Raw genomic sequence first — 12,142 nt, 5'->3', positions numbered from 1 at the left:
TTTGACTGATGTTTCCTCATCATTAAATTCAGATCATGTCACTTTGGCAGAGATGACACAGAAAGAATGTTGTGTTATTTTCAGGGCTCATGAAGTTAGCGGGTTTCATTGGTGATCACCTGTTTAAGATGACATGTGCCAGGTTTTCCTTTTGTAATTCAGAAGTACTTCTAGAGAGGTATGAGGCATCAAACTTTCAGGGGTACACACCAGTTTTAGCATCTATTGACTCTTGATTGAACCAGTTAGTACTGTGGTGGTTGCCAAATAAATGATGATTTCCTTTTCTTTTTCTAAAGTTTATTTCTTTTGAGAGCGAGAAAGAGAGACACAGAGTGTGCGTGAGTGGGGCAGGTGCGTGAGTGAGAATAACAAGCAGGCTGCTCACTGTCTGCATGGAGCCAGATGCAGGGCTCAAACCTGTGAAACCATGAGATCGTAACCTGAGCCGAAATCGAGAGTCGGCCGCTCAATTGACTGAGCCACCCAGGTGATGCACCAAATGATGCTTTTCTAACTTCACTAGTTTTTCTTTATTGTCATTTTATTATAAGGACTAGCTTTCTCTTTTTCCCCACTTACTTGTATCAGACGGGACTCATTGGTTTTAAAAATAATTTATTTAATGGATTGTGATCATTACTTATTTTGATGTTTAAATTATCCCAGATTTGGCTATGAGTGCACATTTTTATTGATAAAATTTTTATAGCTCTGCATTATCCTCTTATTACTGTTTTTATAGTACTCTGTATATGCTGACTTACAGTGTTTCATCGTCATAGTTTTTTAGTACTGAAGTTTACTTTGTAGATCCCTTGTACCCAGGAGTTATTTAACAGAAAAGTAAAACATTTTCTCACAAGTCTTGTTTTGATTTTTAATTTTGTTATTTCTAGTTCTCTTACATTGTGATTAGATAATCTTTGTAAAAATTATAGCATGTGAAACTTATTGATCCTTTGTATGTGTATGTGTGTGTGAGAATAAACCCTCTGGCTTTAAGAAGATATTTTAAGAAGATATTATTAGATTGTTCCTTTTCTTTTGAGTGAGCCTTGGTAGTTTGTTTCCTTCAAGGAATTTGATTATTTCCTCTAGATTTTTGAATTTATTGTCTTAAATGTTATATTCCATTATTATCCTTTTAATGAATGCTTTTAGGATCTATAATGATGTTCCCTATATTATCTTTTGCTGCATAACTACCTACTCCAAATCTTTGTGGCTTAGAACAACAAACATTGTCACATATGCTGTGGATCAGGAATTTGAAAGTTACTTGGGTGGATGGTTCTGGATCAGTGTTCCTCATGAACTTGCAATGAAGATGCTAGCTAGTTTCCCAGTACTCCAAAGGCTTGACTAGAGCTGAAAGATTTGCTTCCAGGATAGCTCATGACCATGGCTGTTGGCTGGAGCCCTCTGTTTTCTGCTGCTTTTGACTGGAGGCCCTCAGTTCCTTACGGCACAGACCTCCATAGTGTCCTCACAACATGGCAGCTAGCTTCCCCTGAGTGACATAACAGAGACCAAGCAGAAAGCTGCATAGTCCCTTTTTGCCCCTGGCCTCTGATGTTAATACACACTTACTTCTGCTTTATTCGGTTTTTCTAGAAGCAAGTCGTAAATCTAGTCTTTATTCAAAAGGAGAGAAATGAGGTACTGACTCTTAAAGGCAGAAATAACTGGATAGAGGCTTATAAATTTTATTGATCTCAGGGCACCTGGGTGGCTCAGTTGGTTAAATGTCTGACTCTTAATTTTGGGTCTGATTCTTGATTTCGACTCAGGTCATGATCTCACGGTGTGTGAGGTCAGGCCCTGTGTCCAGTGGGCTCTGCGCTGACCGTTCAGAGCCTGCTTCTGATTTTCTCTCTCTCTCTCTCTCTCTGCCCCTCCCCAACTTTCTCGCACACTCTCTCAAAATAAACTTAAAAAAAAAAATTATTGATCTCTTCAAAGAACCTACTTTTCATTTTACTGATTTTTTTCTCTTATTTTTGTGCTTGTGTTTCATTGCTTTCTGTTAAGTTTCCCAATTTCTTCAAGTGGGAGGTTAGCTCCTTGATAATGAGAAGTTTTTTGTCTTATAATATAGATGTTTAGTGTTGTAAATTTTTCTTCAGATGCTACTTTAGCTATGTAAAATCTACTTCATATGTTGTATTTTCATTTTTGTTTTTTCAGTTCAGGATACTTGTTAATTTCTTTTTCTTTTCTTTTTTTTTTTTTTTTTGCACAGGTTACTTAGAAGAACAATATGTCTTCCTAAATATTTGAGGATTTTCCAGATCTCTTTTTGATACTGATCTATAATTTAGTTTCATATTGGTCACAACATGATTTTTATGATTTAAACTTTTTAAAATATTTTGGGACTTATGGCATAGAATATGGCCTTTATTGGTAAATGTTATGGCTGTACTTGAAAAGAATGTGCATTCTGCTGCTGTTGGGTGGATTGTTCTATAATGTCAGGTCTAGTTGGTTCATAATGCTATTTGAGTTTTTTATATGCTCACTGATTTTCTGTCTGCTTGTTTTATTAATGAAAGGGGGTATTGAAATCTCCTGCTATAATTATCGATCAATTTCTGCTTTCATTTCTCAGTTTTTGCTTCATTTATTTTGAAGTCCTTTTATTAGGTACATAAACTTTTAGGATTATTAAGCAATCTTGAACTAATTTTTTTCTTTCCTTTCTTTTTTTTTTTATGATTCTGAAATGACCCTTTTTATCTGTGGTAATCTTTATCCTAGAATCTCTATTTTCTGATATTAGTATAGTGACTCCAGCTTTCTTTTGATTAGTGCTGGCATGGCTTAATGTTTTTCCATTCTTTATTTTATACCTATCTGTGCCTGTATATTTAAAGGGGATTTCTTTTGGGATTTCTTTTCTTCCTAAAGTTATTCCTTTAACATTTCTTGTGGTGCATGTCTTGTACTGATAAATTGGCTGTTTTTTGGCTGTTTTATATCTAACATATTGTTTGGCCTTTTGAAAGATACTTTTACTAGGTCTAAAACTCTAGATTGATTTTTTTTCCCCCTTTTCATATTTTACAGATGTTGCTTAACTGTCTTGCATTATTTCCTGTGTGAAATCTCTAGTATTTCTTTCTTTTGGTCCTCTAAGTAGTGTGTCGTTTTTCTTTGCTTATAATATGATTTTTGTTTTTTGTCATTAGTTTTTACCAATTAGATTATGATATACCTTGGTGTAGTTTTCTTCATATTTTTCCTCCACTGGGTTTGTTTGTTGAGCTCTTTGGATTTGTGAGTATATATTTTCACTTAATTTGGGAAAAAACGTCAGTCATTATTTTTTCAAAAATGTTTTTGTCCCTCCCTCTCTTTCCCTTGTATTGGAGACTCAAACTACATGCATATTAGGCCACTATAAAGTTGTTTTATAATTCACTAATGGTTCTGTTCTTTCTTGGTGTTTGTTTTAGGCTCTTTCTCTGTTTTATTTTTAATGTTCTGTGTTTTGAGGTACCCTAAAATCATCTTTTGCAAGGCTTAATCTGCTAATACTGTCTACCATCTCAGACATTGTACTTTTCATTTCTTTGATTTGGGTCATTATCTTTCCTGTTTGTTCTATTTAGCATACTCCTGCTTTTCTCTACCTTCTTGGGTATCTATAATGTAGTTAAAACTGTTGAAAATTTTTTAAGGAATTCTATTATTTGCCATTTTTGTATTTCTCTGGATTTTCATCTTTATTATGAATCTTATTTTCCTGTCTCTCTGCATGCCTGGTATAGTTTGATTGGATGCCAGACACTATGCATTCTAACTATTGTGTGCTAGATAATTTTATTTTCTTAAACATTCTTGATTTGTTCTAAGATATAGTTAAATTACTTGAAAACAGTTTAATTTTGTCATGGTTTGCTTGTAAGCTTTGTAAGGCAGAACCAAAACAGACTTTAGCCTAGATTTAATTTGGTTCTACTACTGGGGCATTAGTCTTCAGCGTGTATATGTGTATATGTATGTATGTATGTATGTATGTACATACATATATATTTTGATGATAACTTTTATAGGACAAGGTTTTCCACTCTTGCTGGTCAGAAACAGGACTATTCCCAGCCTTGTGTGAATTCCAAGATTGTTTTGCATGTTCTGTTCTCATGGGTCCTCAGCTTTTGGTGGTTTTCTCACATATGTGCAACTGTCATACTCAGCTGATTACACTGATTCTCTAGGTTTATTCTCTGTAGATTTCTCTCTTTTCCACATATTTCTTTCCTCTTTGATACTGTACCTTGTGAATTATAGGTACCTTTGCCTCCCCCGACTTAACCCCTCTATCTCAGATTGGGGGCAATGTTGGACTCCATTTGGTTCTCCATCCTTGCTGTGTAGCCTGAAAAATCTTCAGAGAGTAAGACTGGACAGCTAAAGAGATTTTCTCATTTGTTTCCCTTCTTGCAAGTATGACTGTCTTTTAGTGTCTATTTGATGTCTGAATATCATCGTTTCATGTATTTTTTTGTCCAGTTTTTACCTAACGTAGAAAGTAAGTCCTGCCACTGTTACTCCATGTTAGCTAGAGGCAGAAATCCTCTTTCAGTGTCTTAAAAGTTGTATTGTTGCTTTTTTAAAATTTTGCTTTGAGAAATGTGGTGCTACTCTTATTCTGTTTCCCATATACTATTTGAAATTTTTTTTTCAACTTTTTTTTTTTTGTTGTTGTTGTTTTTTTTTATTTTTTATTTTTGGGACAGAGAGAGACAGAGCATGAACGGGGGAGGGGCAGAGAGAGAGGGAGACACAGAATCGGAAACAGGCTCCAGGCTCCGAGCCATCAGCCCAGAGCCTGACGCGGGGCTCGAACTCACGGACCGCGAGATCGTGACCTGGCTGAAGTCGGACGCTTAACCGACTGCGCCACCCAGGCGCCCCTGAAATTTTTTTTTAATGTTTATTTATTTTTGACAGAGAGATGGAGCATGAGTGGGGGAGGGGCAGAGAGAGAGAGAGACACAGAATCCAAAGCAGCTCCAGGCTCTGAGCTGTCAGCACAGAGGCCAAGGTGGGGCTCAAACTTACAGACCCTGAGATCATGACCTGAGCCGAAGTCCCATGCTCAACCGACTGAGCCACCCAGGCGCCCCTCCCATATACTATTTGATCTTAGCAGTTGTGGACTTTTTATTGTTAAGGTCTGCATATTAAGATAGCTCTTAGTGTGGATCGTTAGAAGTCATTTCTCACATGTTCAGTTGGCTCTTTTCCTTATGTGAATTGCCAGAAAATATACTTGGACTGTAATTTAAAATATTTTTTTCTGCTATCTTATTTTCAAGGTCTCCAGTTCTTTGTGTATTGTATTGTCTTTACCTGTTTCCACTTCAATTGCTTTTTTCTGATGGTTTTTAATTTTTTTCTCATTTGGTGATTTTCTGGCTTTTTGTTTGCCTCTTAAGAAACTTAAAACATATTTTATTGGAGTAAAGTATACATAACCTTTGCCAGTTTAACCATTTTATTTTAAGTAATCACTACCCCAGCTTGGGGCTTGAACTCACAACCCTGAGATCAAGAGTCATGCAGTCTACCAATTGAGCCATTCAGGCACCCCACCTCTTACGAAATTTTTATTTTGCTCTGTTCTTCCTTGAGCACCTATTAATTTATTCCATTCTGGTATTTTATCTTTTTCTGAAGTACAATTTTTTTCCTTACAATTTCTGTTCTTGGTTTTTGAATTTCTGAATATTAGTACAAATACTTAATGATAATATAATTCAGTATTGTAATTTGTTTATGCCTGTGTTTTTTGTTTGCACAGGTGATTTGTTATCACTTGAAATGTTTTCTTTCATTCTGGTTTTGACTCCTAGCTTGACATTGATGAAACCAATATCTTGGTGAATTTGGTTGTTGACAATAGTTTATAAAATTCCTAGCTTAAGTATAATTTCTTCTGTAGGTGAAGCAAAGTGCAGTTTATTTAGTGGATAATTTTTTAGTAGTGTTGAGGGAGGAGTTGAGTGTTTTTATTTTGTTATATAAGCTCCTCCATTTCTCACTCTTAATTTTTCCTCCTAACATCCATTTTCCAAAGGATGGCTCTACCTGCCTTTTTAATCATCTATTCATATATTTCTTTTCCAAGGTGAGCCTCTTGACTTTTGTGTTTATACTAAGCCCCCCTACCCGTAGTCAGTGCTCTGATATACCAAACTCTTTATTATTATTTTAACACTTAGTCCAATTCCTCTTCTCTCTTCCATGCTTTTTTTTCTGAACCCCCTAGTTCTTTAAGAGGACTTGCTATGGAAGTCCCAGGGGAGAAGCCACTAGAAAGTGGTTTTTATTTTTCTTCCTAGGTAGCTTGAAGTTTATAGTGTGCTCTCTCTGATTTTTCTGGAGACATGGGATTTTTGTGGTTTTAATTTGTTCCTAATATTGATCTATTTGGGAGGATGAGTGGAGAGATTCAGATTTAGGCAACTCTCTGTACCTTGTTCCCTGCAACCTGGAAGTTCTTCTTGAGAACAATTAACATTTTTTATATGCTTTAACTAAAAAAAGCTAATTTTGAACATTTTCTTGAATCAGAAAAATATTGTGACATGTAACATGGCATTTGACCTTTTAAAATGGCTGGATTTTGCACATAAGGGACTTTGGAATTTTATTCTTTCAGATAACAGATCGGTAGAGTAGTTTTACTATTTTTCATGTAAATTTTGAATTCCAGATTGTTCTTACACCTATGTGTGGGATGTCTATAAAGTTAGGTTAAAGTTACTACATAATATCTTCTAGTGCTTTAATGAAATAGTGAATTATTGTTACTTGACCTTTTGAAAAGGTCAGTAGTACATTTTGTTTCATTTTTTTAAAGGACATTTAAATGTAATGAAAGTCAGAACTGTAATATTATCATGAAAGTAAAGGTTATGGGGTACATTTAATTGTGTTCCTCTAGTTTTGAATCTGCTTTGAGGGAGCCTGTGCTAAAATTCTCATGGTGATTATTTTTCGAGAATTTTATTACTCTTTTTCATTTTATATTGTTGGAGTAAAAGATTATATTTCTGTTTGTCTTTTTCTGCTTACCTTTGCTCAGATCATGTGTATTATCCTATTTAAGATATAAAGTTTAAGCTGCTTACCCATTCACTTTCTCAAGAAAGAAACTGAATATGTTTTTCAGAGAACAGTTCTTTCCTAAGAAAGACTCTTGAGTAAAACTTGGTATATTCAAATGTATAGCTTGTGAATATTTAAAATAAATATTAGTGACTTTATTCATTAACGGCACATGAATGTGAGAGAATTAAATATTTTGTTTTATGAAAATATTTCTCTCATGTCTGTATGTTCAGATTATGGAACTAAATATATTTTCATTTTATTAAAATTAGGAAATTGAAAATTACAAAGCTGGTAATGTATCAGATGCTCTTATTTTACATTGTGATTTTTTCTTCCATAATCAAAGCAATTGAAGGAATTTCTTCACAGACTTATTTTCTAAGAAATACTTAAATTTCTTTGTTTACATTAACAATTTCTTAATATTTCTTGTGACATGAGTTGATTCTAAGACTCTTTGTTTTGATTTCCCAGTAATTACAAAGTTTCTGACATTTTTAAGTTATTTTTCCTCAAATGCAATATTTTATTCTATACATTTTAACAAATGTAAAGACTTGGATGAAGTTAATACCTTTTAGAAAATAAAGGAAAAACCTTGCTGTTTCTATGTGATTTTTTTAAGTTTAACTTTTTTTTTTTAACATTAGGCAAAAGATGAAAATTTGAGTGAACCTTTTCAATATTTTCCACAGGGACGAGATTTTCACCTTAGAATAGAGTTGCCTGAAGATTTACAAATGAAGAATGCAAGGTGATGTGGTGTTTTGTTATATACATGCATCTTGGTAGGATGGACAGTCATTTAATCTGGTAAAAGCTGATTCTAGCAATTAGTTTTGCCTAAAGTGCTTATTAGCCAACCAGAAATGTTTCCGGTTTTTTCAAATCAGCGTACATTTGTAAATTATTTTCCCTTGTGCTGAAGTACTTTTCAAAGGTAAAACATTAATTCTCTAATTTTTTTTTTCATTAAAGTAGTAAATAGCAATTATGTAATGTACCTCTTGGTACAGACAGCCCTTCAAGGAGTATCAAGAGATGAGACTGGAAAGTAGGCAGCATCTAAAAATCTCTTTTCTGTTCTTAAACATCTCTGGGAGTAGAGTGGACAAAGAATCCAGAGACATTGTTAGTAGAATTGACTGGATTTTGTGACTAATTAGAAGTAGGAGATCGAGGGGAAGAGTTGTGAAGGATGCTTTCCAAGTTCTGGCAACACTAAGCTAGAGAAGAGGTTAAAGTGGAGAAGTAAGAGAGCCATCATTTAGAGATGTTGTCAGGTGTGAAGTATCAAGAGGAGATGTTTAGTGTATTGGCGTTGAAATCAAGTGTGAGACATGCAAGTCACAGTAGGCATGGGATTTGGGCCTGTTAGTATGGATACTTTCCAGTTTCTGCAAGTGTGGGGTGAAAAGAGAAAGCCAATGTTTAAAAGACTTGAGAGTATACCAACATTTACAGGACTGGTAAATAAAGAGGAACTTGGAAGAAGAGTAAGGACTGACCAGAGAAGTAAGGAAAATCTGGACGACAATTATCACTAAAGCTATGAAGAGGCTTAATGTGAAAATGGTTCACTGAGTATTGCAGAGGGATCAGGTTAAATATGAATAGGTTTCGTGTAGTGGCAGAAAGCAAATTGTATTGGGTTTGGGAGTGGGAAAGGGAGTAGAAAGAAAACATAAACAGTATAAAGTACATTTGACCCTTGAAGAACCCAGGATTAAGGGGTTCCAATCCCTCATGCACTTAAACATTTGCATATAACTTTTGACTCTCCCAAAACCGTTGACCAGAAACCTTATCAATAACATGAACAAGTTGTTTAACACTTGTATACTGTATGTTGTATGTACTATATTCTGTATTCTTAAAGCAAACTAGAGAGAATGTATTAAGAAAATCATAAGAGGAAGTGGCGTTTATAGTACCGTATGTATATTTATTGAAATAATCTGTAAGTGAACCTGTGCAGTTCAACCAGTGTTGTTCAAATGTCAATTCTATTTTGAAAAAAAAGGAGTGGCTAGAGAAGGGTAATGCAGTCAAAGAAGAGTTGTAATGATCTTGTTTTTTTATGTTGAGATTTACTGGGGCAAGTTAATATATTAAGTTGAAAAAACTAGCAGGAAATAAAGATATCACAGTAAAGTGATAATGAATTGATGGTCAACTTGGCAAGGGATGGAACATACATTTGGAGAAGTTTTCTTGTGGGCAGTTTTGAATGAACTACTTTGTTATTAAGAGAGGAAATAGGGGGGAAATGGAGGTTAGCAGACCAAGAATGGGAGAGAGTCATGATGTCCTGAAGGGACTATAATTGGGGAAACTCAGAGGGGCTTCCTACTTCAAGGTAAGGAAAAGCACATCTTAGAAGAGTTACTCATCTAAGCAATATCAAGAGCACAGCTGAGGTGAGCCAGTGGATAGACGAACACTAATTTATTACTACTTATATAATTAAAAGTACCTTTTACATTAATCTTTAATTTGAAGATTGTATCATTACATATGCTTTCTCAAATACAAGTTCTGTACATTATGATCAGAACTGTTGGTTTTCTTTAACCTAACTTGGAGAAGAATCTAGTTCAATAGAAAATTTTGCTTTGGATATGGTTAAAAAAAAAAAAGATTTACTGTTTGCATGTCATTTACTGATTGCAGTTATTTATATTTTGAAATAAAATTAGTCCCGACAGTTTGAAGACAAGACTTTCAACAGTATCAGTGGTAAAAAAATTTATTAACTTGTCAGAATTATATTTATGTCATTCTTTTCTATGTACATGCATGTTTGTGCTAGCATACAAATAGGTTTTTTCCTTTTAATTCTGAACAATAAAGAAACCATTTTGTTCCATTAAATTTTAGATTATTATGTAGTTGGCAACTGAAAACAATACTTAATGGATACCATCAAATAGTACAACAGGTAAGTCCTTTAAAAAGTTTGTTTTAAGCAAGGATAAGAAATTACAAAGTTAACTCTTTTTTAGAGGACTGTTTGCAGAACGTTGTAACAAACTGGTTTAATAGTTGCTGACTTTTGTAGGTTTCATTTCTATTAAATATTTTAAGGATCCATGCATTATAGAAAGTGTTTTCTCAGAATCCTCCGTACATCTTTAGGCAGCATTTGTTCTGAAACTGATTTCCATCCTGGAGACTTGAGGGTCTTCAAATGTATAGCCATCATGCATGCCATCACTTTTTTGAGAGATTTTTTTTGCTGAGACTGAATAGTGGTAGTAAGGAGAAGAAAACCAGGACCCATTTAGGAATTGTAGAGTATCTGTGGCAAAAATGGGATTGTAGTTCTAGATTAGGAACAGGAAAGGTGTGGTGGAAATCACTTAGGATCATACATACATACTTAATGAGTGTACATGTAAATACAGCATACATGAGGTATAGACAGGATTAATCTTTTTTTTTTAATTGTCATAACTGGAAGTTTGTATTATGGATTACCTACACCTATTTCACCCTCAGCCCCACTGTAGTTATTCTTGATGTTTAGGTTCTGCCTGAAAATTCTTTTAAAAATTAGAGAAACTTAAAAAAAGTCACTGTTACTAAAGAAACCAAAAATAAATGAAATGCCTCTTGTAGAAAAATAAATGTAAGTAGAACTGCATTTCCTTTGATGCTTTATTCATTTGTATGTTTTTCCTGATTTCTGCTATTCCTATATTTTTTCTATCTTAAAAGCAGGTTATTATCTATGATAACTGACAATGACAGTCACTCTCACATAAAGCATTACTGAACCACAAAGAAATATAGGAGATAAACTATTTGATTTGTAGAATGTAGGCTGTCATTGCTGGCAGCATAATTACTGCAGTTTTTTAAGGGGATATTTAAATTATTTCTCTGTTTTCTTTACACTGCCTCGTCCTCAGCCACTGTGACTATTTATATTGTATACTAGAGTTTAAGAAATGAATCTATTGAGATATTTAAATAGCTTGGAAAAAATTGTTAATAGAGACTAAGTATAATATCTATAATTGTTTTTCTCCTCCAGTTCACCACAAGAGTTCCTAAAAAAAGTCCCAATTACTTATTAATCTCTTTTCTGCCCTCCAGTGGGTCATATAGAACCAAGAATTAGTTTTTCTTTGTTTTATTCCAGTATTCCTGTTCTTTCCTTATAGTGTTTTTAACTTTAATAAGTATGGGTTGGGGGATCAGCAGTCTTTTTCTGTGAAGAGTCAGACAGTAAATTTTTCAGGCTTTGGTGGTCCTAAAATCTGTCCCAACTACTTAACTTGTAGGGCCATAGCAGCCATGACCAGAGGTAAACGAATGGGTGTGGCTGCATTTCCGTACAACTTTAGTTCTGGAAACAGGTATTTGGCTGCTTCTAGCCTCTAGGCTATCTTTCACAGAAACTTGATACTATTTATTGCTCATTACTAGTAAGCTAACAGGGCACATATTGTATAGAAGATGAGAAAGTCAAAGATTCATTTTACAGATTTGCTCACTCAAAGCTATGTTGTGATTCGTATGTCTCATGAATTGTTGAAGTATCTTAGATTATTATTTTTCTCGTCTAAAAGAGTGAACAAATTCACAGATGGGCTTTGTTCAGAACTGCGTGGTGGTACTGCAGTGTATCACAAAAAAGTAACAAAAATGCAATATTTTGATTTCAAGAAGAGAAGTGATATAGGGTTTCATCTAAAAGTTACACTTGAGAATTTGCTTTGCTTTCCTTTATTCTATAGTTATTTTAAGAATCAAAGATTCTAGGAAATAAAATTATAACTCTTAAATATTCAACTTTAGAAGTTATTTCCTTTTTGCCTTTTTGTTACAATGGCTTTATCTTGTTTAAAGATTGACTGCTTTTGAATTAATATGGGTTAGTTGTGAAAAAACAAAATTAACAATTGTAGGTAGTTTTAAGGTCAAGGGCAAAAATAAAAATACAGTATTGATCATTAATTCATCACTCTAATTAGATTTTTTAATTGCATAGATTTGCCTGAATTTT

General features: G+C 34.0%; 1 protein-coding gene across 1 annotated transcript in view; it reads left to right on the top strand.

Annotated features, from left to right (window-relative positions):
- FANCL (FA complementation group L) overlaps positions 1 to 12,142 on the top strand; it is an 84,981-nt gene that overhangs the window by 3,797 nt on the left and 69,042 nt on the right. The window contains exons 2-3 of the mRNA XM_030310652.1: positions 7,824 to 7,882; positions 10,009 to 10,069. Coding sequence (XP_030166512.1) covers positions 7,824 to 7,882; positions 10,009 to 10,069 — 120 coding nt within the window. The remainder of the gene's footprint in view (positions 1 to 7,823; positions 7,883 to 10,008; positions 10,070 to 12,142) is intronic.

The sequence above is a fragment of the Lynx canadensis genome, chromosome A3 (genome assembly GCF_007474595.2).
Source record: "Lynx canadensis isolate LIC74 chromosome A3, mLynCan4.pri.v2, whole genome shotgun sequence".
In the NCBI taxonomy this organism is placed as follows: domain Eukaryota; kingdom Metazoa; phylum Chordata; class Mammalia; order Carnivora; family Felidae; genus Lynx; species Lynx canadensis.
Note: the sequence above shows the minus strand (reverse complement) of the source record. Positions and strands in the feature narration are given on the sequence as shown.